The sequence below is a fragment of the Caretta caretta genome, chromosome 8 (assembly GCF_965140235.1).
Source record: "Caretta caretta isolate rCarCar2 chromosome 8, rCarCar1.hap1, whole genome shotgun sequence".
Taxonomy (NCBI): Eukaryota; Metazoa; Chordata; order Testudines; family Cheloniidae; genus Caretta; species Caretta caretta.
Window position 1 is genome coordinate 22,154,370 of NC_134213.1, and position 26,588 is coordinate 22,180,957.

At 46.6% G+C, this 26,588-nt stretch overlaps 1 protein-coding gene across 1 annotated transcript; it reads left to right on the forward strand.

Moving 5' to 3' along the window:
- Positions 1–2,772: 2,772 nt before the first annotated feature.
- Positions 2,773–26,588, forward strand: GRPEL2 (GrpE like 2, mitochondrial). The gene is made up of 4 exons (XM_048861179.2): positions 2,773–2,929; positions 15,134–15,290; positions 19,162–19,243; positions 21,553–26,588. The coding sequence occupies exons 1-4, from the start codon at positions 2,853–2,855 to the stop codon at positions 21,906–21,908; spliced, it is 672 nt and encodes a 223-aa protein (XP_048717136.1). The 5' UTR covers positions 2,773–2,852; the 3' UTR covers positions 21,909–26,588.

Below are 26,588 nucleotides of genomic sequence, written 5' to 3' on the forward strand. Positions count from 1 at the left end.
CAAGTCCTCCTTTTCTTTTGGCGAATACAGACTAACACGGCTGTTACTCTGAAACCTTTGGATTTCCAGTAATATGTGATTCCCCCCCCCCCCTTTGTATTGAAAAATTATTAAAAATCCTTGTTTCTGTATGGTTTCAGAGTAGCAGCCGTGTTAGTCTGTATTCGCAAAAAGAAAAGGAGTACTAGTGGCACCTTAGAGACTAACCAATTTATTTGAGCATAAGCTTTCATGAGCTACAGCTCACTTCATCGGATGCATCCCTCACAAAAAGTTTTTGTATGGGATGCATCCGATGAAGTGAACTGTAGCTCACAAAAGCTTATGCTCAGATAAATTGGTTAGTCTCTAAGGTGCCACTAGTACTCCTTTTCTTTTTGTTTCTGTATGTAATTCCCTGTCCTGCAAACACTGACTTGCACGCTTGCCCCTTCTATTACTTCATTTGTTGCATACATAAATGTTGATTTTTCTATTAAATTGTTGTTCTAATTGCATATTTTAATGCCTTTTATGTATGCTACAGATTTGTTATGATCCATTTCAGTGATATTCCTTACGATTTTCACTGCCAAAATCAATTTTTTAAGATGAATTAGCCTGTTACTCCTTTGCATTGGCTGCCTTTTGGAGAAACCAACGTGCCTTGTCTCCACTATGTTTTTACAGGGGGATAGCTAATGCATAAGTTACCCCATGATAAAAACACACATTTCTGTTCTCAGTGTTAAGTGCCTATAATGTTGACTCAGGTGTTAAATTATTATTCAGAGCCTGACAAGTCTCAGATGGATTGTGGCTAACACTGCTCCTTCGCCACCAGAGGTGTTTGTGTCTGCAGCCTGCCATTGTGTGGGTGTCATGGAAAACCAATTAAAGCATTTTAAATTAAAGGAATTAACAGCAGCATTTCCCCCTTCAATTTCCTTTATCCTCTTCCCTTATAAGGGCCTGCAGATGGTGTGACACAGCTGTGGAGTTGATGCACATAAATTACAGCACCTTAAACCCCTGCGTGAATACTTAAATTCAGAAATAAAGTGGTCTTGTTTTTGAGAATGTCAGTCAGGACAAGCACAGATTGCAGGAGTCCTTCCCCAACAGCTATTAATTATCAGACCTTTGACCTGTCTTGAACATTTTTAAAATGTGGTACAGTCCAGGTGATTTTTCAAGTCCAAAGAGGAGTGAAGTAATGGAGCACTCTAAATATCAGAGGTGTAGGACTGGAAGGGACCTCGATAGATCATCTAGTTCAGTGTGATGGGCACATGCCACCCATAGGGTTGCCAGGTGTCCAGTTTTTGACGCTGGCAACTCTGATCAGTACCGCCAATCAGGCTGTTAAAACTCTGGTCGGCGGTGCTGCAGGGCTAAGGCAGGCTAGTCCTTACCTGTCCTGGCACCATGCTGTGCCTGGAAGCGGCCAGCAGGTCCGGCTCCTAGGCGGAGGGGCCACAGGGCTCCGGGCACTGTCCCTGCCCTGAACACTGGCTCCGCACTCTCATTGGCCGTGGTTTCTGGAAAATGGGAGCTGGGGCTGGACCTGCTGATTCCTGCTTCCAGGGTGCAGTGCAGAGCCAGGACAGGCAGGGAGCCTGCTTTAGTCCCGCCGCGCTGCTGACTGGGAGTGGCCGGAGGTAAGCCTGCACCCCAACCCCCTGTCCCAGCCCTGAGCCCCCCCAAACCTAAGCCCCCTCCTGCAGTCCAAATCCCTCATCCCTGACCTCACCCCAGAGCCTGCACCCCCCGCCAGAGCCCTCACCCCCCTGCCCCAGCCCAAAGCCCCCTCCCACACCCTTAACCTCTCATTTCTGGCCCCACTCTGGAGCCATCACACCCTCCCACATCCCAACCCCTACTCCAGCCCAGTGAAAGTGAGTGAGGGTGGGGGAGAGCAAGCCACTAAGGGAAAGGGAAATGGGAATATAGTGAGTGGAGATGGGTTCAGGGGCAGGGCCTCAGGGAAGGGGTGGGGCTAGGGTATTCATTTCTGTGCGATTAGAAAATTAGCAACCCTACCTGCCTCCAGAAGATGGGGGAGGGCAGAGCCATCAGACTATGCAAGACAGGCAACCCATATCTCACAGAGGGGGCAGCTTGGGACAGGCTACCTCCGCCAACCTGCACCAGAGCCTGGGCAGGGTAGCCCAAGGGACCTCTAGAGTCGAGACCGGGGATAGGCAACCTATGGCACACATGCCAAAGGCGGCACAGAAGCCGATTTTCAGTGGCACTCGTCCTGCCTGGGTCCGGCCATCTGCATTTTAATTTAATTTTAAATGAAGCTTCTTAAACATTTTAAAAACCTTATTTACTTTACTTTAGTTATCTATTATAGACTTATAGAAAGAGACCCTCTGTATGTATTACTGGCACGTGAGACCTTAAACTGGAGTGAATAAAGGAAGACTCGGCACACCACTTCTGAACAGTTGCCAACCCCTGGTCTAGACGCCAGGCACCGCTACGGGCGGCGGCGTGTAATATTGCAGCCGCCGGCGGCACTAGGACCCGGGGGTGAGAGCAAGGATGATCCTCCTGCCAGCGCCACGCTCCAGCGACAGGCGCCCAAGCCCTGGCTTAAAGGGCAGCTCCGCGCGGTGCCTGCCGGGATGGGGAGCGCCGCCGCGTGTGCAGTGGCTAATGGGAGTTATAGTCCCCACCGCCCTGTGCTGCCGGCAGCATGTACATAGGCCTGTGCCCGCTGACGCGGGGGCTAATGGGAGTTGGAGTCCATGACGCCGCGGCGCGGGGGCCGACGGGGCCTGTAGTTCTGCCGGGGGCGGGCGCATTGCCCGGCGGGAGGCGCTCAGTCACACGCCAGCGGACCAAGGGAGGGAGGCGGGAGCATGGCTGGCAGGTCCCTGCGGACGGCCCGGCACTACCTCATCTCGCTGCTCTCGTTGGGCGCTCGGCGGCCCAGCAGGTAAGGCGGGGGGAGCCGGCTACTCATCCTATCACACAGGGGCCCCGTCCACAGCGTTTCCTGGCCCCGATCGCTCCCCTGCCCCCCGTGCTCTCTGTGTGCCCCTCACCGTGGTGCTTGGGCTGTCCGCGCTGTGCAGCGAGGCGGGCGTGGGGGGCTTGGCCGCTGATCCACTGCGGGCTAGCAAGGGAGCCGGGGCGGCTGCACTCTCGGGTGAGCTGTGTGCCACTGCTAAGTACTGCCTGGCTGCTGCTCCGGTGCCCTGCCCAGGTAGAAGGGGCTGGAGGGGGGGGGCGCGGCGCGGCGCGGCCGGGGTCCGGTGCCCTGCCCAGGCAGACGGGGCTGGAGGGGGGGGGGCCGCTGCGCTGTTGGGGTCCGGTGCCCTGCCCAGGCAGACGGGGCTGGAGGGGGGGGGCGCGGCGCGGCCGGGGTCCGGTGCCCTGCCCAGGCAGACGGGGCTGGAGGGGGGGGGGGGGCGCGGCGCGGCCGGGGTCCGGTGCCCTGCCCAGGCAGACGGGGCTGGAGGGGGGGGGGGGCGCGGCGCGGCCGGGGTCCGGTGCCCTGCCCAGGCAGACGGGGCTGGAGGGCGCGGGCGCTGCGCTGTTGGGATCCGGTGCCCTGCCCAGGCAGACGGGGCTGGAGGGGGGGGGGGCGCGGCGCGGCGCGGCCGGGGTCCGGTGCCCTGCCCAGGCAGACGGGGCTGGAGGGGGGGGGGGCGCGGCGCGGCCGGGGTCCGGTGCCCTGCCCAGGCAGACGGGGCTGGAGGGGGGGGGGGGGCGCGGCGCGGCCGGGGTCCGGTGCCCTGCCCAGGCAGACGGGGCTGGAGGGGGGGGGGGCGCGGCGCGGCCGGGGTCCGGTGCCCTGCCCAGGCAGACGGGGCTGGAGGGGGGGGGGGCGCGGCGCGGCGCGGCCGGGGTCCGGTGCCCTGCCCAGGCAGACGGGGCTGGAGGGGGGGGGGGCGCGGCGCGGCGCGGCGCGGCCGGGGTCCGGTGCCCTGCCCAGGCAGACGGGGCTGGAGGGGGGGGAGGCGCGCGGCGCGGCCGGGGTCCGGTGCCCTGCCCAGGCAGACGGGGCGGGACTGGGGGGGGGGCGCCAGTGTGCGCTACTGTGGAGGAGGGGGAAGACGTCGGAGCGCAGCCAGGTTAAAACCTTAAAACGCGGCCCGTGGTCCGAGCTCCTCCGTTTTGGGAGGCCACCTTGAGGGCCTCGGGCATGGTTTTCACCTGGGGCTGTGCGCCTCCCACCTGCGGGGGAGCAGGGCCAGCAGCCTCAAGCCGCTCCCCGGGCCAGGGCCGCTGCTGAGTGCTGGCCTGGCCCGGAAAGGGGAGGGGGCCCCTCCCAGCAATGAGCCGACCCCCCCCTTGACTTGCACTTCTGTTTTCAGCTTGTCCTTCCTGTTCCTAAATCAGGTGTAAATAGGTACTATATTTAATTTAATCTCTAGCAATAAAAGGAAGAAAAATTGCTGGGTGCTGGTACTGAGAGGAGGAGAAGGTAACTGAAAGTAAGGAGGAACAGGTGTTAATCACTTCTGGGGCACAAGGGCTAGTAATTCAGTGTATGTATTTCAGGAAAGCTCCAACCATAGACCTTGCTGGAGGTGTGTTCACTGCAGTCATTTTTAAGGCTTTTAATGAGAATGTGGGTGGCCCCTGTTTCTTTTTGAGGCCAGAAACAAATGTAGCTGCAGCTGGTCCATGACCAAGTCATCTAGAGACTGCAATAATACAAATAAATAATCATATTGGGGCATATGTGTGGGGAAATTAGTATATGCTGACAAAGCTCTAGGTATGGAATTGTTGCAGTGTGTATATAGAAAGCAAATTGTTGTCTAGAATTAAAAAAAAAAAAAAAAAACATAAAAACCAGTCTTGGCTACACAAGGGAAAATGGCACACAAGTTCCCATTGCTTCTGCTGCACTGATGGAGGGCATAGTGTGGACAGGCTCCCTGTAGCTGAACCTGTTGTAAAAACTCTTCTAAATACATGAGCTTACAGAAGGTTTAACTAAAATAGTTTTAGAAGTGGGTCTTGGCTGCAGGAAACTTGCTTACGCAGGGGATCCCACTGGTGCAATGAACCTTTGGAAAAATTTGGTGAAACATCCTGGGTATAGACATAGCTATCTTAATGGAATCTGAATGTGTATTAAATGGATTTTCAGATAACTAATCAGAAATAAGAGACACAAAGTGGAGACGTAATATCTTTTATTGGGCCAACTTCTGCTGGTGAAACAGGAAGCTTTCAAGCTTACACAGAGCTCTTCAGGCAGATGCCTAGTGCTTTTCCACTTTCTCATTCACCAAAAGAAGCTGGTCCAATAAAAGATATTACCTCACCCACCTTATATCGCTAATATCCTGGCATCAACATGGCTATAGCAACACTGCAAACAATAATCGTGAAAGCAAGATGTATTTTGAAAAGCACATTCTTTGAACAGTTCAGCTTGCCTCTAAAAGGAAGTGGTTGTATAGTAAATGCAGTGGGACAAGTTCTGCCCTCACCTCCCACTGACTTTATCTCAGTGTTAGAAAAGCAGACAAGTGGCCTTATGAATACAGTTCTGTGCCTCTATAAACACCTTGCAAAAGGCTTTTAAATTTGTCAATTAGTGTAGTGTTGCTGCTTTGTCCATTACATATATAACTTAATATTTTATATTCTTAAAGTGTTTCTTGGGCTTAGTTTCTAGCAAGATTTGAATACAGTTGTACTGTGTATCTGATTGGGGTAGTTGACTTCTGTTTTGGGTGAATTAACCTGGAGGCTTAACTTGGAGTGTCCATTCTACGTGAGTCCCACTTCAGACCTTGTGTTAAAGCACAACTGATGTCTACTAGTTGGTTCCTTGGTTGAAATGCAGACAGCAGAGAAGGGGAAAGACAAAGGGCTCACAGGTTTATTCCAGATTTATCACTCTAAAGGGAAATAAGAAGAAAATTTAAGCAAAATAAAATGGAGAGTTCCCATATGTGCTTTGGGGACTGCTGGGCTTGGGGTTTGTAGTAAAAGCATGTTATGTCCAGAAATCCTCCCCTTCATGCACTCTTGTGTACTGGGTAATTATCCTTGTAAATGTGCTGTCAGCTTGAAATAGGTGTGGCCTCTGATCTGTAGATGGTGTCATTGGGATTGTTCATGACAGACAGTCAAGCCGCATCAGTAGTGTGAAACCAGTCCATAGATGCAAAATGTTAAATGTATCCTCCAATTGCACACTATCATGCTAATAAAGTGACTGTTAAGTGGATGATTGCATTGCAGAAAGTGACATTCAGATTGGATTGTCTGTCCTGGGTCTTTGACATGTGTGCCTGGGATGTGTAACTGATTATCATTAGAGAAGCAGGCTTCCTCACATCCAAAAAGGGAACATGGAGAGAAGCTTGAATTGGGAGAAGAGATAATGAGACAGGTGGGTGTTCAGAAAGTGGATCAGGGAACCTTCAGACTGTTGTATGACATCCTGTATGGTGGAAGGAGAGATGGTGCTATGTATCTTATCACACACCTACCCGTCTCATCATTTAAAGTTTGAGGTTTAAGGATAACTGGATTAAACTATATGGATAGATTTGGGTGTTGTCCCCTAAATCCTCTTCTACCCCCACTGATCTGCCCATCTCTGGCACTGGTTTCAGAGTCTTTCACACCCAGCTCACTCCTTCAGAGATTTCCCCAGTGCTGTCACTGTCATGTCAGAATTTCCTAACTTCCTCTCGTATAATTACTCTCTATTCATAGTTGTTTTCAGTGTTGATGTGGCTATGTTGGTCACAGGATATTAGAGATGCAAGGTGGGTGAGGTAATGTCTTATTGGATCAACTTCTGTTAGTGAAAGAGACAAACTTTTGAGCTACACAGAGCTCCTCTTCAAAGAAGTTGGTCCAATAAAAGATGATACCTCACCCACCTTGTCTCTCTATTCCTAGGAAAACTGGGGTTAACACTGTGTCTGGAAGGCGGGACAGTATTACAGTAGCTGCAGAAAAACACTTGTTTGTTTCCTTAGTGTAGTATGCGCCTCATATCTCTTAGGAAGAAGCAAACTGTGCAGCTTTTTCCTGTGTTCCATTCCATATGGCAGTTCTGAGCAAACCCCTTTTAAACATTGCTCTGTGAGAGAGCTCTTGTTCCTCCTCTGCCACATGAGGCAGGCTAATCCAAACAGCATGTGGGAGTTGGGACTTTCTGTAGGATGAGGGTGTGTTTTGAGACTTGGATTTGGTTTCAGTAGCTTGGAAAGGGAGTCCATGCAAGCAGCTCTCTGCTTCACGTAGGCAGGTTTCTCTGGCTGAAACTCTAGCTCGTTTATTCCTCTCTCGCTCTTGCGTGCATACACACCCACCCACCACAAGTCACATGCAATCAGCTCACTAAACTTCTGTTCCTGGGAAGTGAATGAGCAGCAACACCTTGAAATATCTATATAGGGTTTTAAAGCAAAATTTGTCTGGATCTGTGGATTATAAAACTGTAGGTGATTGAGCTGCCAGTTACATTTCAAGGCTATTTTGGCTGAATGGTTCATCTGCTGCATGTTTGTTAACTTCAGTGACTGAAGTTTATGTAAATGAAATGTAAAAAGTTTATGGGTCAGAAGTCATAATTACAATTCATATACTCAACCCATATACACTTTTTCCTCTACAAATCTTAAAATTTTCCAAACTTGCACTGATCTGTTTTGAAATCTAAGCTAATTTTTCCCCCTACGTGTGTCTCCTTTTAATTATGGGAAATAGTGACCTGTTAATATTGTTACCTTCTTTTTAAAGAGCAACTTTTAATTAACTGCTTGCCATTTGCAGCTTTTAATTCTAAAATAACACACCCTAGTTATTTTTAAGTCTCTGCCTCTCTCTGTCTTGTGATAGTGAACTGCATTTTTGTGGCATGACTGGCTAGACAGTTGCATCCTATCTTTTTATCTATCTCTTAGTGGGATAGTCTCTCTCCACTGAGACACAGGATCTCATTCACAGATTCCAAGGCCAGAAGGGACCATTGTGATCATCTAGTCCAGTGGTTTCAAATTTTTTTCTGGTGACCCAGTTGGAGAAAATTGTTGATGCCCGTGAACCAATGGAGCTGGGGATGAGGGGGCTGGGGCAGAGGGTTGGGGTTCGAGGGTGAGGGCTGCAGGGTGGGGCTGGGAATGAGAGATTCAGGGTGTGGGAGGGGGTCAGGGCTCTGGGCTGGGGGTGCAGGCTCCAGGGTGGGGCCGGGGATGAGGGGTTTGGGGTGGAGGAAGGGGCTCAGGGCTGAGTCAGAGGATTGGGGCATGGGCTTACCTCAGGTGGCTCCCAGTCAACTGCGCAGTGGGGGTGCTAAGGCAGGCTTCCTGCCTGTTCTGGCACCGTGGACCGCGCTGCGCCCCGGAAGCGGCCAGCAGCAGGTCCGGCTCCTAGGCGTGCAAGCAGCTCCACGAGGCTCTCACCCGCAGGCACCCCTCACACACCCTAACTCCCATTGGCTGGTTCCCAGCCAATGGGAGTGTGGAGGTGGTGTTCAGGGAGGGGGCAGCGCACGGAGCCCCGTGGCCCCACCCCCACCCTCCGCCGGCTTAGGAGCCAGACCTGCTGCTGGCCACTTCTGGGGCGCAGCGCGGTGTGAGAACAGATAGGGACTAGCCTGCCTTAGCCGGGCAGCACCGCCGACAGGACTTTTAACGGCCCAGTTGGCGATGCTGACCAGAGCCGCTGCGACCCAGTGCCTTACATTCCGCGACCAACGGTTTGAAAACCACTGATCTAGTCTGACCTCCTGTATAACACAGGTCATAGAACTTCCCCCAAAATAATTCCTAGAACATATCTTTGAGAAAAAAACATTGCCAGTGATGGAGAATCCACCACCATCCTTGGTAAATTGTTCCCATGGTTAATTGCCACCCTCACTGTTAAAAATGTATTTTCAGTTTTAGTTTGTTTTGCTTCAGCTTCCAGCATTGAATCATGTTTTACTTTTCTCTGCTACACTGAAAAGCCTGTTATCAAATATGTGTTCCCCATGTAGGTACTTATAGACTGTAATCACATCACTGCTTCACTTTCCCTTTTGTTAAACAAAATAGATAGATTCAAGGAACTCAGTTACAATATGGCATGTTGTCTTGTGGCTCTTCTCTAAACCCTTTCCAATTTATCAACATCCTTCTTGAATCCATTTAGCTGGAGTAAGTTGGAAAGAAATAAAAATTGTCAAGTTTGACACAAAAATTTGTCAAAAGTTGTTTATGGCTTTACATAAGGAACGCAAACCATGCTTGTTCTCAGCTTTTGGTTCAATTTTAAACCAGCGTTGATACCCTGTTCAATAGTGGTTAAGTTTAATAAAGTAAATGGGACACCACTGTTAGTTTGTACACTGAGATATCCTCAATCTATCTCTTTAATGTTGCATTGTGAAGTCTATTCTGTAGTGCAAAAGCTTGCTCAGTCTTCAGCTATTATAATAGATTTGAGGGGGAAACCGTCACCAAGATAGATTTGGCTGGCAGTTAGACATCACAGCAGTAGGCACCTTAAAAGTGCTCCAAATCACATCCCTCTGTCCAGGACAGATCTCCATGCTGTGGTGGTTAAAATGCTAGCAGCCATCAGCTCCTTGTCTATGCTGGTACTCTCACAGATAGAGCTGGAATAATGAGTAATTTTTTTGGAAAACAGCTTAGTGTAGACAGGCCCTAGAATAGTTCTTGGGTTATTACGTGAGGATTGCCTAGTGCAAGGACAGCCACCTCATGGTAGCAGGGTTCACAGGGCAAGTTAGTGTGCAGCAAACTAGTGTGCTGTAGATTCGCACCCTGGCTTGCCGCACACTAAAAGGGACAGTTTGCCATGCAGATGGTGCACTAAGCACCTAATTAGCAGATATTTACATGCAGATGTAGTTTGGAAGGGATAAGGAAGTTTCTGGATATCGGTTGTTGGTCTTGTGGGACATGGGACAACCTCCTTTCAAAGACAAAAGAGCGGAGAAGGTGGCCTGCTGAGTGAGGAATTGTAACACTATTCGCTGTTAACTAATAGTTAGACTTGATGGTCATAGGTTGGTGTAAAGCTTTTGGTTACCATGTCAACAAGCCTTTTTTAGAGGAGATATTGAAAATCTTGGTTTCGGGGAGAGCTCAACAGGCACTCCCAAGAATTTAGAAACTCTTGTTCAGCAGATGCCAATGTGCTTTCTGAATGGAGCCTTCTTGGAGGAACACTTCCCCAAACTATGAATGTAATCCTAATCTGGTGTGAAGTTTGAGAGGATGATAGGCAGGCTTGGGGTGAGCACAGGACTTGGAGCCAGCGAATTCCTGAGTGGCAGTCCTGGTTCTGACATAAACTCTTTCTGTGACTTTCTGAAAGATATTGCTTCTCTGCCTCAGTGTCCCATCTGTAGATTAGGGGCGTTAAATAGTGACTCTGCTCTCAGGGTGGCATTATGGTTAGTGTTAGCTAAAGGCTTTGAAGTTCCACCTAAGTGCTAAATGTTTTAATTATTTTGCAGGCTGTGCAACCTGCTGCCTGTTTTGCAAGTTGACTGAAATGTCTCATATGCTGATTGATTTTTTTCTATTTAGAGTTAACTAGTTTTTGAGAAAGTCACCAAGTTGTGTTGGGACTAATTCCTATGAACCTGGATAGTACTTAGTGTTTATACAGCTTAGTCCAATTTCCTGACTCTCGTGGTTCTGTAATTTCAGCTGCCAATGTAGGAGCCAGCTTGTTCTAGAATCAATCTGATGAAGCGAGCTGTAGCTCACGAAAGCTTATGCTCAAATAAATTGGTTAGTCTCTAAGGTGGCACAAGTCCTCCTTTTCTTTTTGTGAATACAGACGAACACGGCTGTTACTCTGAAACCTCTCCGGGGTGAGTGACCTGGCTGTTGCAGCATGAACCACGGTAGCTTAGTCTCCAGGCTTTTAGGCGCACACACTTTTCAGCAGGTGAAGCAACCTGAAAGCAAGGATTCTGAACTAGATACGAACATGCCAAATTGTATGGTTATAAGTTTTATTGTCCACCTGGGCTATATCTGCTTTTTTCCCCAAAGAGCAGATGCAGCTCTCTGCATTTGAACTCTGTTTACATATTCCAAGTAATTTAGGCCTTGTCTAAACTACAAAGTTTTGTCGGCAAAAGGTATGCTGCTTTAATTAAAGTGCTTTAATTAAAGCGAGGGCTGTCAAGCGATTAAAAAAATGAATCATGATTAATCGTGCAATTAATCGCACTGTTAAACAATAATAGAATGCCATTTGTTTAAATATTTTTAGATGTTTCTACATTTTCAAATCTATTGATTTCAATTACAACACAGAATGCAAAGTGTACAATGCTCATTTTGTATTTATTTTTATTACAAATATTTGCAATGTAAAAAACAAAAGAAATAGTATTTTTCAATTCACCTAATACCAGTACTGTAGTGCAATCTCTTTATCTGCAGGATCAACTTTCATGATATAGGATTATGTACAAAAAAATAACTGCATACAAAAATAAGCAATGTAAAACTTTATAGCCTGCAGGTCCACTCAGCCCTATTTTTGTTCATCCAATTGCTCACACAAACAAGTTTGTTTACATTTGCAGGAGATAATGCTGCCTGCTTCTTGTTCACAATATCACCTGAAAGTGAGAACAGGTGGTTCACATGGCACTGTTGTAGCTGGCATCGCAAGATATTCATGTGCCAGATGCGCTAAAGATTCATGTGTCCCTTTCATGCTTCAACCACCATTCCAGAAGACATGCATCCATGCTGATGATGGGTTCTGCTCGATAACGATCCAAAGAAGTGCGACATGTTCATTTTCATCATCTGAATCAGATACCACCAGCAGAAGGTTGATTTTCTTTTTTGTTGGTTCAGTAGTTTCTGCATCAGTGTTGTTCTTTTAAGACCTCTGAAAGCATGCGCCACACCTCATCCCTCTCAGATTTTGGAAGGTACTTCAGATTCTTAAACCTTGGGTCAAGTGCTGTAGCTGTCTTTAGAAATCTCACATTGGTACCTTCTTTGCATTTTGTCAGATCTGCAGCAAAAGTGTTCTTAAAACATGTGCTGAGTTGTCATCTGCGTCTACCATAACATGAAATATATGGCAGAATGCAGGTAAAAGAGAGCCAGAATTGAAAAAGTGAGTTCAGTCACAAATTTAAATATTGTAACTCATTATTTTTTTAAGAAGTGTCATCAACGTGGAAGCATGTCCTCTGGAATGGTGGCCAAAGCATGAAGGGGCATACAAATATTTAGCATGTCTGGCATGTAAATACCTTGCAATGCCAGCTACAAAAGTCTCATGGGAATGCCTGTTCTCACTTTATTGTGACATTGTAAATAAAAAGTGTGTAACATTAGCTCCCGTAAATGTAAACAAACTTGTTTGTCTTCGCAATTGGCTGAACAAGAAGTAGGACTGAGTGGACTTGTAGGCTCTAAAGTTTTTACAATGTTTTGTTTTTGAGTGCAGTTATGTAACCAAAAAAAAATCTACATTTGTTAAGTTGCACTTTCACAAAGAAGAGATTGCACTTCAGTACTTGTATGAGGTGAATTGAAAAATACTATTTCAGGGGCTCTCAGACTTTCTTTTTGAGGCCTCCCCCAACATGCTATGAAAACTCCATGGCCGACCTGTGCCACAATAACTTTTTTTCTGCATATAAAAGTCGGGACTGGCATCAGAGGGTAGCAAGCAGGGCAATTGCCAGGGGCCCCATGCCACAGGGACCCCCACGAAGCTACATCGATCAGGCTTTGGCTTCAGTCCTGGGTAGTAGGACTCAGGGCCCTGGGCTTCAGCCCCATGTGGTGGGGCTTCAACTTTCTACTCTGGGCCCTAGTGAGTCTAATGCTGGCCCTACTGGGTGGCTCCCCTGAAACCTGTTCACAGCCCCCCAGGGGACCCCAGTGAGCTGTAGCTCACTAAAGCTTATGCTCAAATAAATTTGCTAGTCTCTAAGGTGCCACAAGTACTCCTTTTCTTTTTGCGGATACAGATTAACACGGCTGCTACTCTGAAAACTGCAATACAGTATTTGTATGAGGTGAATTGAAAAATACTATTTCTTTTGTTTATCATTTTTACAGTGCAGATATTTGTAATAAAAAATAATATAAAGGGAGCACTATACACTTTGTATTCTGTGTTGTAATTGAAATCAATATATATGAAAATGTAGACAAACATCCAAAAATATTTAATACATTTCCATTGTATTCTATTGTTTAACAGTGCGATTAAAACTGCGATTAAGCACAATTAATTTTTTGAGTGAATTGTGTGAGTTAACTGCGATTAATCGAAGGCCCTAATTAAAACCACTGTTGCATGTCCACACTAGCTTCTTTTGTCAGCAGAGTGCATCCACACTAACAGCTGTTGCATCGACACAGAGAGCAGTGCAACACTGTGGTAGCTATCCCTGTGTGGCCATTCTTATGAGAGACTTATGTGCCAAGCAGAGCCGAGGGCTGACATGGGGGGTGTCTCCTTCCTCCTGCCTCAGGATAGGTCGCTGCAGGGTACTTTGGGAAGGGTTTGCAATGCTTCATGGGGGGGCAGGTATAGCATCACCTGATGGAGGTTTCTCAATCCCATCCTTCTCGGAGCTTCCAGTTCCTAGTAGATTGTCAGCTTTTCAACTGAACTGTGAGGGGAGGGAGAGGAGAGTGGTATATCTGGGGCAGGGGAAACAGCAGGCTGAGCGACCTATTCTGAGGCGGGGGAAGGGGACACCCCGCACGTCAGCCCTCGGCTCTGCATGGCACAGCAGTCTCTCATAAGAATGGCCATACTGGGTCAGACCAAAGGTCTGTCTAGCACAGTGTCCTGTCTTCCAACAGTGGCCAATGCCAGGTGCCCCAGAGGGAATGAACAGAACAAGTAAACATCAAGTGATCCATCCCCCATTGCCCATTTCCAGCTTCTGGCAAACAGAGGCTAGGGACACCATCCCTGCCCATCCTGGCTAACAGCCATTGGTGGAACTATCCTCCATGATGGAACTAACCTCCTCTCCCCAGGCAGCCCGCTCTGCCTGCCTGCCTGCGGTCCTGTGATTCCCTCCCAGTTCTCCCACAGTCTCTTCAGCTGCTGGGAGCCACAGTCTGAGCAGCCTGGTGAGCTCTCTGTGCTGAGGAGTGTCAAAGCAGCACAGTAGTCTGTCCCCCCACCCCACACACACTTACGCCGCTTCCTGCAGCAGCAGTCTGCCTGCTGCTAAGTATCAGGGTGTAGCCGTGTTAGTCTGTGTCCACAAAACAACAAGGAGTCCGGTGGCACCTTAAAGACTAACAGATTTATTTGAGCACAAGCTTTTGTGGGTAAAAACCCCACTTCTTCAGATGCATGGAGTGCAAATTACAGATGCAGACATAAATGTACTGACACATGAAGAGACGGGAGTTACCTCACAAGTGGAGAACCAGTGTTGTTGACAGGGCCAATTCGATCAGGGTGGATGTAGTCCACTCCCAATATAGATGAGGAGGTGTCAATTCCAGGAGAGGCAAAGCTGCTTTTGTAATGAGCCAGCCACTCCCAGTCCCTGTTCAAGCCTGTTGCTGTATTCCTAGTGCAGGGCAGAACAGGAGCATTCCATGTTAATGATTTGCTCTTTGTTCCCCAAACGGAGCAGGGCGCAGTTGTCAGATACTTCCAAGAGGTTTGAAAGGGGAGGGGCACATGCCTGCGAGGCAGCAGAGATCAAAACAGTGAGCAGGCAGGCATTGTGGGATACTGGTGGAAGCCAGTTGTGTGGACAAAACAAACAGCAGTGTCTACACTAACACTTTGTCGCTTTAACTTTGCTGCAAAAAACTTTGTTTGTCGCTGAGGTGGTTTTATTTTGTCGGCAGAACAGCAGAGGTTTGCTGCCAAAAGTAGCTTTGTAGTGTGGACACCTCCCCTGTTTTGTCGGCAAAAGGCAGCTTTTGCCGACAAAACTTTGTAGTGTAGGCAAGGCTTTGGTGTCTGACTGGCGCCAGTCACTGTATTATCTAAGCACCAAAGCGTGATATCTGCCTTTCATATCTGCTTATTTTACATGAGTTAAGATCCTACCTAGGTGTCTCCAAACAGAATGTGCTTTTAACCTTGATGGTGGGCACAAAGCAACATCTTCCCTTCTGAGCTCTGGATCATGTTTCTCTTCCTTCTTTGCCCTGGGCTTGTATTTCAGAGATTGCCTGTGTGTCTTCAGCACTGCGGCCCAGCAGAGGAGCACGGGAGATGAATGTGGACCAGAGGATCCCCGCGATGAGCCAAGGCATCCCCTTTCTGAGCGAACTCTAGAGCTCAAAGCCAGCAAACTGGAAGAACAAGTCCGTGATTTAACTGTGAGTCTACCACTAGCAGCATCTTAGCAAAGGTATCCCCATGTCTTCAGGGTTCAGTCCCTTCAACGTGGGAGGGCTCATTCATTTCACTGTTAAGCCACCTGCCTGAATACATTATAGATGACATCTTTCATCCCAAAGCTCTTCACCACAGAAAGGCAGTCATCTCCAGGCTGCAGGGTGACAACCAGCTACCCTTGCATAACATTAGGAGGCAATGCCCAGTTAGCAAAGTGCTTTATGTCCTCCTCCAAAACATCAGCTGTTGATTACTCCTGGAAATAGGAGACCAGACTGGATGAACCAAGTAGTCTGATCCTGGCTAGGAAATCCTGTGTGTGTTAGAGATTCCCTTTTCAAATCTTTGAGTGTTGTCTATTTAGACCTGCAGTAATTTTGCCTGTGTCTTGTGAGAATTCAAAGGATGATGATCCTGATTAGCCTGGCCTTATGGCATTCAAGGATCACCAGGTCTTAGAAGGGTTTATACAGTTCAGATAAATGTGCAAAATGATCCAGCTCAGGCAGGCCTGATGTGTGGAATGTATTTAGCTGCTTTTCTTACTTGAGGAGATGGTTTCCTATGCATTTGGAAATCAGCATCCGTTCTGAAATCCTGCTCTCTAAACTCTAGGTACAAGGTGTTGTGGCCAAGTTACTCTTGCTTTAGGTAGCAGAGCAGTGTTTCTTCCCTCTACCGTAGGCGCTGACTCCATGGATGTTCCAGGGGAAAAAATAGTGCGTGCTCTGCAGATCGGCCCCTTCCCCTGCACCCCTCCCACCCACTGCAATCAGCTGTTCAGGGACTTGCAGGAGGCACTAGGGAGAAGGGGGGGCAGGAAGAGGTGGGGTGGGGGCCTCTACCCTTGCCTTTATCCCTCTCAGTTCCTTCATCTTATCAGTTAATCACTCTCATCATTTTTAGAATGGAATCACTGATCCCATCTCTGTGAACTTGTAATCACGTCCTAGCTCACCCACTCCTTCTGCATTTCTAGACTTCGCCTCCTCCCTGTCCTCTCCCTGTGACTCTCCACAGTTGAAAGAGATGGCTGTTTCATTTGTGTTGCATCATCTTAACTGGAACACCCTCATACTTCCACCTCAAAGCAATGAGTTACTTCCGTTCTGTAACCCTTCCGCCATTGTACTAATTTCAATTGAATTAATGGGGTCAAAGATGTTAATGTGACCCTGTCATAATCCAACGTTAAACAGATCTCAGCCTGCTTCGTTTCATGGCAAACACATGATTAAAATTTTTTTATCTTTTGTTAAAGATACAGAAAAGAAAGGAAAACAGGTAAAGTATTATGTAAGGCTTTCATTGTAACAGCTTGCCTTGTTCCCTTTCCTTTTTGCCATAGAGTCTTTAGTGGGGAAAATTCTCTGGCTGACAGTCTCTTCGATGGTATTAAAGATCCTAATAACTGTCCCTTTTTTAGGGAAAAGAGAGAAAGTTAATTGAAATGGGCTGGAGCTGCTGTTATTGTTAAAGTCCAGTCCCATTTTCAAGAACACAAAATAAGATGCACACAAAAGAGAATACTTTCCACAGTATGCGTCCGATGAAGTGAGCTGTAGCTCACGAAAGCTTATGCTCAAATAAATTGGTTAGTCTCTAAGGTGCCACAAGTACTCCTTTTCTTTTTGCGAATACAAACTAACACGGCTGTTACTCTGAAACCTAACAAAAGAGAAAAAAGAACAACAAAGACAGAAAATGCAACTTCCATTTCTGGTATTGACTTTCACTTGCAACCTCACTATTGGAGAAACAGAGGCATGGTGCACTGTCTTATTAGCCACTCTGAGATCTGGCAAACTTGTACTCACATCAGGCTGTTTAGGGCATTGCTTTTATCTTCCTCTCTGGTTTACAATGGTGTTGCAAAATACCCAGTCTTGGCCAACTAAGTCAGACTCTTATTAGAAGGAAAAAGGAGAGGGGTAGGAAAGAGAAGAAATAAGGTGAGGAAGGAAAAGGACACATGGGATGGGTCTGGAGGTGTGTGACAATGTCACATCCCAGGTGGTGGTTGGGATTTAGAGAGAGCAGGTGGAGGTGGTGATGTCTTCTGTGTCCCTCTCTCTGGTCCAGTCTGGTCAGGGCATCTCTCAGGATCAGGACGGCCCAGTGGTGTTACAATAGACCGTGGGATCCCAGGAGACAGCGGGGGTAGCAGCCATGGTGGTAAAGCTTGCTTCAGCAGTTGCTGGCAAACTGCTGCTGCTTGATATTTTTTTCTCCCAAAAGTCTGGTCTTTTAAAGATCCCAAAAGGGAGTGATGGGCAAAATATCCCAACTCCTTATGTTCACCAAGTAGGCTTAATTTCCAGCACCCTGATTTTGGTTAATTGATTTCCAGTTGAGAGCTTCTCTTGTTTATCAGGCTTGATTGTAACCCAGTCCTTGAGTTACATCAGTAGGACTTTTTGTTTGGATTAATTCAGCCTTTGTCTCCCTTTTGCATCTTTTTCCGTCAATTTGTATTATTATAGATTGTGCCATTTTGTGAGCTTTCACTCACTCCTTACAGTTGAGCTCACAATTAAGGTAAATTCATAGCCATCATTACTGGCTGATGCTCTGAATCCCTTTATGATTCTGTACTGTTTACATTTATAAAATGGGTTTATCCACCAAGCTATAAGTTCCTGAGTAAATAGTAAATTAGCACACCACTAATGTATTAACTATATGAACTTCCTCCCCAAGACGGCTCCAAGCTCCCTCATGGATACACTGTGCCTTAAGGGCAACAGACTCTGGCCTAACAAACTAACAGGGCAGGCAAACAGTAGAGTTGAGAGCCCTCTCTTGAGATTCCTCCTGCGCATCATCACGTTATGAAGAGTGCTACAAACAAATGCATTTTATTGGACTTCTCTGTTGTCTCTACGTCTTGCAATATTTCAAATTCTATTTTCACTTGCCACATTGGTACATTTGCATTGGGATAAGAAGAAAATGAGGGTGGCAAACCTACCAATGTGGCACGTGAAAATAGAATTTGAAATATTGTAAAAGACTCCACTTCAGCTGAGGCACTTTCTGAGAAATGTTACTCCTCACTCAAACAAACGGGGTTGGGGGGGGGGGGGTGAGAGAGAGAGAGAGGTGACCAATACTATTTTATCACAGTGCCACCACTGTCCAGTTGGGGAGAGCAACTGGTTCAGCTACTGTGGTGTGAGCAATGTTGGCAGCCCTCTATTGAGGAGCCACCACTGTCACAACGATTTGAGCACCGTGATTAGACTTGTTCCAAACAGGGTTAATTCACATGGTACTAAAAAGAGCTGATCTTCCCTAGGGGTGCCACCTCTGCCAACACTGGTTCAGCTGCACTGGTGAGATTTTTTTTTTGTAGCTACCCCCTTGAGTAGGAAAGGCTAAAGAAGAGGGAAAGATGCAGGGCCTTTCTAGAAATTATTACCCTGACAGCAGCTATCTTCTGCACCAGCAAAGCATCAGCTGATTGCACATTCATTGCTAAGACCTCCCAGTCAGCTGCTAAGTGAAAGAATCCATCAAGAGCTGCACCTTGAATGGTCCAAAAACAGCAGACTGACCTGACCGTGCAGAGTGGTCTGCTCAGCTGTGCCCAAAATCCTCCTGACCAGTGACTTGGGTGCTGTTAATCTGCTCCTAGTTTTGCTGCCTCAAGCAATGGGAGAGGCCTTTGGGCATGTGTGTGCTTTGTAACTGGGGTCGGGGAGCCAGCATGAGCTGGTAACTTGCAGGGGGAGTATCTCTTTAAATAGATTGTCTGTGTAGGGGGATACAAGGTTCTACAGCAATAGGTGTGGCCCTGTGATGGATCACTCCCCTTGTCTGATGCCTGTGCCCGTTGCTGTGTGTGTGCAGGAGCGATACCGGAAAGCCTTGGCAGATTCTGAAAACGTCCGGAGGAGAACACAGAAGTTTGTGGAAGATGCCAAGCTGTTCGGTAAGCAAAGAGCTGCTGGCACTGTTTGCGGCAGTGTGACTTGCTTGGCTAAGCAAAGTTAAGAAACAGAGCAGAAAGTACAAATAAGCAGCTTCCCCTCCCCGTCCTTCTGCTCTTATTCTTTCTAAAGCCTGTTGTGTTTGGCCTGAAGTGACTGGTGGCTGGACTCGCTAGCTGTTGTATCTGCATGTTCACCCAAATCCTGTGGGCTTATCTCGGTGATAGCCCTAGGGCTTGTTTCTTTTTTCCAAGGTCTGTTTTGTAAGAATGATCTATACTAATCAACCATACATCCTTTTGGATTTTGGGAATGTATTTGTAAAATGCTGCTGAGCTGGTGTAAATCAGCGTAGCTTCCTTGACTTCATCAAAGATGATTTACACCAGCCGAGAATTGGCACTTGGAGTTTATTCCAGGCTCTGTGCAATGTCATTAAGCCGCACTCTCCTTTCTAGTACTGAGATCCTGTTCTTCCCTTCACCTCCACTATGAAATTAATGGATGTAGTGCATTAATGGATGTAGTGCAATTGGTAGAAGCCAATTAATGTTTCTCAATTAATGTATTCTTAAAATATGTTGAGTAAACTTAGTGTTGGTGAAATGGGCTGGATTGATAGCTCTGGAGACTGATATCCTTGATTATCCACAGAGCAGGTGCAACATGAGAAACAGCAGAGCAAGCATTCCAAACTCTGTCCTGTCAATGTACTTTAACCCTTCTGTGAAGGGACTACCTCTAGGGGTGAGAGGATAGTTCAGTCCCCATGGAGAATCCAGTCCTGGGCACCTTTGCTTAGACTGTCATCAAAAATGCTAGTTATGGTTTTATGTGATGTGGGCACCTGTCAGCTTGGAACTGGGCTGAGTCGTCCACCTCATATCACATAGGTTGCCAAGTAATCATCAGATGGTAGCACTCTAGGATACTACTGGTATGACTTTGATTCAAGCCAGAAACCTAAGGATAGAAAGCTCTGTAGCCCATATCAGTCCTAGGAGTTTCCTTTTTTCTCATTAGTTAACGCTTATCTGGAGGCTCTTGGAGTTTATCCTGGGTAAGAGTGCCTGTATTTCCTTTGCTTTGTGCCTGCCTGGTCTGCTTGGAAATAGCTATTGCATTCAGGGTCCATCTACATTGTTGGTGCTCTTGAATTTCCTGGGGTGTTTTTATAGTGTATGTTTTAGGTTTGAAGGAAATAATAAAGATTCTTGCTTTACATTAGAATTGGTCAGCTGGGAAGACATGGGGTTCAGTAAGGCATTGGAATAAGCCCAAATGCAAGGCTACGTAGACCAATATCTGATCTGCTATGGATGCTTCTCTTCTCTTCTTTCTTCTCCTCCTCCTCCATATTGGTTCTCTACATAGCTGTCAAACCTATATATGAAGGAGTATGCAGTGTTTAATTGTTGCTAATGTCTTCCCCTTTCCTCTCCCATCTATCTCAGATCCCTTTTTGTTATGTTACTAAGGGTATGTCTATAGTACCCAGCAGGCAGCGATCGATCCAGGGGGGTCAATTTATCACCTCTAGTCTAGACAAGATAAATCGACCCCCGAGCGCTCTCCTGTTGACTTCCGTACTCCAGCGCCACGAGAGGCGCAGGCGGAGTCGACGGGGGAGCAGCAGCAGTCGACTCACCACAGTGAAGACACCGCGGTGAGTAGGTCTAAGTACCTTGACTTCAGCTACGTTATTCACATAGCTGAAGTTGCGTAACTTAGATCGATCTCCCCCCACCCCACCCCCCAATGTAGACCAGGCCTCAGTGAACATGTGCCTACCTCCTGAGAGAGGGTTTTTTTGGTCAATCTTCATATCAGATTCTCTGCAACCAGAAATATACAGCTGCCCAAAATGTATACAAACTGAGCTGGGTTTCCTAAATGGCAACAAGGTTTGGATTCTAGACCACGCCTATGTTACCAGGGGTCACCTGAAGTCTCACTGTAATGTCCCAGGTTACAGGACAAACAAAATATTGAGACTCTTTGTGAAATAACTCTGCTTTATGGAACCTGTATATATTGCATAGCTATTGATCTGCCTAGGTATATACTTCACCCCTTACTATGGTCTCTGGGAGCCTGTAGTGCACTCCTAAGTACTGTCTGTACAATACTGAGGTCCCAGTCTCAGGAGTCGCAGTAATGCCCTCAGTTACCATTGAAGGCAGTCATCTCTTAGGATCAGTCCCTTCCAGTGTGGCATGGCAATATGCCCAGGGTGATGCTGTAGCCTTGCACTGTCTACCACTGAATTGACATTGCTTAACATCCTGCCTATTTGTGTATGTGGCTGCAGGGATCCAGAGTTTCTGCAAGGACCTGGTGGAGGTAGCTGATATCTTGGAGAAGACTACTGAGAGCGCTGCAGGAGAAGCAGAGCCTAGTGACCCAAAACCAACCCTCAAGAAGATCTATGAAGGCCTCTCCCTCATAGAGGCCAAGTTGCAAAGAGTATTTGCCAAGCATGGCCTTCAGAAGATGAACCCCGTCGGTGGCAAATATGATCCATACGACCATGAAATAGTCTGCCATGTGCCAGCAGAGGGAATGCAGCCGGGCACAGTGGCCCTAGTGACTCAGGATGGCTATAAACTCCACGGCCGCACTATCAGACACGCACAAGTTGGTGTGGCAGTAGAGTCGCAGGAGTAATGTGGTGGGTGCACCCACCGGGATCTGGGACCTTATTGAGCTGAGGACTCTGCCACACAGTGGCGATAGCAGCTGCATGTCTTTTCTTTATTTATTAAGCTAGGTTTGTATTGTACATTGGCTTCTTCACAACATGTGCATAATCTTGGCTTTAATTCCAAGAGGCTCAATTATTTAATGTCACTTTTTCTGAGTGTGTGTAATACTGGAAGTCCTGCTATTTATCAGAAGCATGTGGCACTGCTAGCTCCCCTTCTCTGTTGGATTCACGTCTCTCTCAAAACTTACACTGGGGGAAGAGGGAGTTGGGGAGAGAGAATCTGAGAGCCAGGAATTTATGCCTTCCAATCCCAGCTCTGACATACTCTTTCCCTGGCTTTGGGCAAGTCACTTAGCCACTCTTCCTCAGTTTCCCTATATGTAAAATAGGGATATAATAATACTTACTGACCACCTCACAGGGCCGTTGTGAGGATTAAATAATATTTGAGATGCACCGTAGAGATGAAGAGCTCTAGCTAAGTGCTAAGTATTATTATGAGACTCTTTTGTGGTCTTTTTTTTTTTTTTTTCCCATTTCCCTTACGCAGAAGGAGCTGTGAAAGCATCTGCCATTTTCAGCCAGACTTTTCTCATCTCTCTTCAGAAAAAGCAATTCTGAATTAACAAAGCCTTAATCATCTTGTATTTGAGTATGGATGAGGGTTTTTTAAAAAAAAAAATAATTATCAACTGAAACTTGATCAGATTAATGTTTGCTCTCCAGCTAAGACTTCAGACCTGCAGAGCTGTCCCTAGGGGACAGTGAATCAGGGTGACCGCTCCCAGCCCCACACTTGGGGACCCCCATGGGCTGGTGGCCACATGGGTGGTGGGTGAACCGCTGGCTGGGGGAGGGAGAGCCACACTTGGCTGTTTGGGAAGGCACCGCCTCTCCTAGACGCTTCCGGCGCAGTCAGTCCCGGAAGTGATGTCACTTTCGCCCCGGTCCCCACATCTCCCTAGGGACAGCCCTGCAGACCTGTCTGCTTCTCACTGAAGTTAAACAGTGGGAGTGACACCAGGCAGGGGGAGCAGGAACTATTCTCAAGTCTCAGCCACTGAGCAAGGATCTAGGCCTGTTCTCCAAACAAGAAGTATTTTTGAGAAGGGAAATCTATCTCTAGATCATTTGTGCTACAGCTTCCAAGCACCAGAAACGGTTCACTCTTTACTAACCCTGAAAGGGGAAATATGATCTCTTATTTTGTCAACAAAATACCAGCTAACAGATACACAATTAACACTGATGACTTTCCCAACCCTAATTCATAGCCTATTTCTGCCTGGCTGTGGATAGACATCAAATTTAGGCTTTATTTCATTTTTTTTAGATGGAAGGAGAGAAGTCTTAGCAAAAGCTCCAAGTGTCCTTGAATCAGTTGCAGCAGCAATTATGAGCAAGTGAAGAGAGGCAGGGATCCAAGTGCCAGTCGAGAGTGGGAGCTGGCCTAAAGTGTTCTAGCTCAAGGCCGTCTGGCTGGTGCAGCCTGGCGAAAGATCATAGGGCATGTGTATCTCTGTTGCTGAACAGTTTGTATGTGTGATACCTTCAGCTAAACTGAAAGGATGGGTAGACTCCTCATCCCCAGCATTACTGACTTACTAGATGCTAATGTCTATCTCTGAGCTAAATGGGAATCTAACCCTCATTTAATGAACGGCAGAAGAAATAATGGAAGAGAAGACCCCAAGCTATCAGCTGCATTATAAAAGGCAAGGAGGGTGAACAGTTGTACTTTCAGGTGGTTCTTTCAGGAGTTCTTGCCCCCTCACTTGCTATCAAACCTATGGTCTGGCAGGTGTTTGGGCTCTGCTTCCAAAGACTTTTGTCTAGTGCGGCCGCCAGCTCTAGCTCGGAGGTATTCCTTTGCAGATGTGAGATGCTGAAAAAGGCAGGAGAGGTACCCATGGTCTTGTTGTGATGGCTCTCGAGATTACAACCTCCCTCAATAGGCAGCTACAAATTAAGACTTTCTGGGAAGATTCCATAAACATAGAATATATTCATCTGAATGAGTTTCATTCAAAGACAGACATGTCTTCTTGTCTCTTATGATTAGTGCAAAACTGCCTCTTAATGACAGCGGTACCCAAAGTTCCCTTGGGGGTGATTCAGCGTTTCAGTTCTTCATTACAAAACACTTCTTAATGTGTGTATGTGCCTCTGACCATTTAGGATGTTGAGGCAAGTACTTGAGATCTCAGCCCTGGAAATCAATACTTCATGGGAAGTTCTAGCAAGCATCCACTTAAGTTTCTTTATCTGTGTAACTTCTACAATACTGGCGTACCTTACAGGGCTGTTGTGAGGATTAATTTAAGGTGTATAAAGTGCTGTGAGTTCCTTTGACTAAATGTGCTAGAGAGAAGCATGGTATCGCCGCTGTTGATCCTAGTTTTCGACTTCACTTTGAATCCCACAATGAAAGTGCAACTAGGCAAACCTTTGGGCCAATCTCCCAAATTCCCTAGCAGGAGTTACACAGCTTAGGCTAATTTTGGACCTGTTGCCTTTCAAATACACACACCCCTCGTGTGGTGTAGGTTGTCTATGGCTAAGTTGAATTTCTTCTGTGGAGATTCCTGTCCCCTTGCTGTCTTCCATGGTTTGTGTAAAGCTTGCACGCTAAACACAGGGGGCCAGATTTTTCTTTGGCATAACTCTTTTGCACTTCAGGGAGTTACACCATGGAGGAATTGGGCCCTTTGGCTTTTTCTTCCCAGTCACTTTATGACGGCCTGACCTGAACACAGAAGTGTATTAGAAGGGAAGGTTTGGCGGAAGAGGGAAAATGTCACATAAACACTAATCATTTCCACTTTAATACACCCATGAACCTTGGAACTTGAGCACTTAATGTAGATGACTAGATAACAAATGTGTGTTCAGCTGGAGTCATGGGATAAGATAGGAAGCAAAGGGTAGAAATAAACAGTCAGTTTTCACAGTCGAGAGAGGTAAATAATGGGGTCCCCCAAGGATCTATACTAGGAGTAGTGCTGTATAACATATTCATAAATGATTTGGAAAAAGGTAAACAGTGAGATGGCAGAGTTTGCAAACACAAATTTACTCAAGATAGTTTAAGTCCAAAGCTGACTATGAAGAGTTACGAAGAGATCTCACAAAACTGGGTGACTGGGCAATAAAATGGCAGATTAAATTCAGTGCTGATAAATGCAAAGTAATGCACATTGGAAAACATAATCCCAACTATAAATACAAAATGATGGGGTGTAAATTAGCTATTACCATTCTTGAAAGAGATTGTGGACCCATCATGAATAGTTCTCTGAAAACATCTGCTCAATGTGAAAAGCTAACAGAATGTTAAGAACTGCTAGAAAGGGGATAGATAATAAGAAAATATCCTAATGCCACTATATCATCCGTGGTAAACCCACACCTTATATACTTTGTGCAGTTGTGGTTGCACCATTTCAAAAAAGATATATTAGAGTTGGGAAAAGCACAGAGAACGGCAACAACCGTGATTTATAAGTAGGGAACAGCTTCTATAAGAGGAGAGATTAAAAAAACTGGGACTGTTCATCTTGGAGAAGAGACTAAGGGGGGGGAGAGGACAGAGGTCTATGAAATCATGACTGGCGTGGCGAAAGTGAACAGGGGAGTATTATTTTCCCCTTCACATAACACACGGAATGAAATTGATAGGCAGCTGGTTTAAAACACATAAGGAAGTACTTCACACATTGCACGGTCAATCTGTGGAACTCATTGCCAGGGGATGTTGTGATGACCAAAAGAATTAGATAAGTTCTTGGAGGATAGGTCCAACAATGGCTATTAGCCAAGATGTTCAGGAAGGCAACCCCCTACTCTGGGTGTCCCTAAACCTCTGACTGCCCTAAGCTGGAACTGGACAACGGAGGATGGATCACTTGATAAATTGCCCTGTTCTGTTCACTTCCTCTGAAGTATCTGACATTGGCTACTGTCAGAGGACAGGACGCTGGGCTAGATAGACCACTGGTCTGGCCCAGTATGGCTGTTCTTATGTGGTGTTGGTCAGTAGAAATGGCTTTCTGCTCTTGGACTCTGACAACCCTCCTTTATGTTAGCAATCACCTTACTTCATGACCTCTGTAGATCTTGCCAGTGGGGCACATTGGGGTTCAATTCTTCCATGAGGCTCCCGGTGGCACGATCATATAAGTTTGGCAGCCTGTCTGTATGCAGCGCAAAATGTGAATGTTATGTGGACCTCAAATTCTCAATATTTCATTAACAGATTCTGTTGAAACAGCTGTGATAAATCAATTGCTATTAGCACTCTGATTTTAAAAATATTTAAGTTTTTATATTTTAGTATTTTTTTATTTTAAAGCACAACATATTTTGATATCATTTTTGCTGAGTCAAATGAACAAAGAATTGCTGATCTCCAAAAAGTTACATCCTTGTAGTTGATAGGAAACCTTCTGTATGGTTTTTTTCATATGTTTCTATGCTCTTATTTACCCAAAGGTTCTAGCTGTATGAAAGGGAAATTCATATGGAACTGTGGGGAGTGGTGCTGATGATTGATGACAGAGATTTGAGTTAATGTTGGAATTTGCTGATTTCTTCTAGATGTCTGGATACTGTGTGTGCTAATAAACATTTTTTTTTCAGGA

What these genes read in the sequence shown, in the direction of transcription:
- GRPEL2 (XM_048861179.2), top strand. Translation starts at nt 2,853, where the DNA reads ATGGCTGGCAGGTCCCTGCGGACGGCCCGGCACTACCTCATCTCGCTG. An exon ending in GGCGCTCGGCGGCCCAGCAG is followed by an intron (nt 2,930 to 15,133) that starts GTAAGGCGGGGG and finishes CTTGTATTTCAG; the next exon opens with AGATTGCCTGTGTGTCTTCA. An exon ending in AACAAGTCCGTGATTTAACT is followed by an intron (nt 15,291 to 19,161) that starts GTGAGTCTACCA and finishes GTGTGTGTGCAG; the next exon opens with GAGCGATACCGGAAAGCCTT.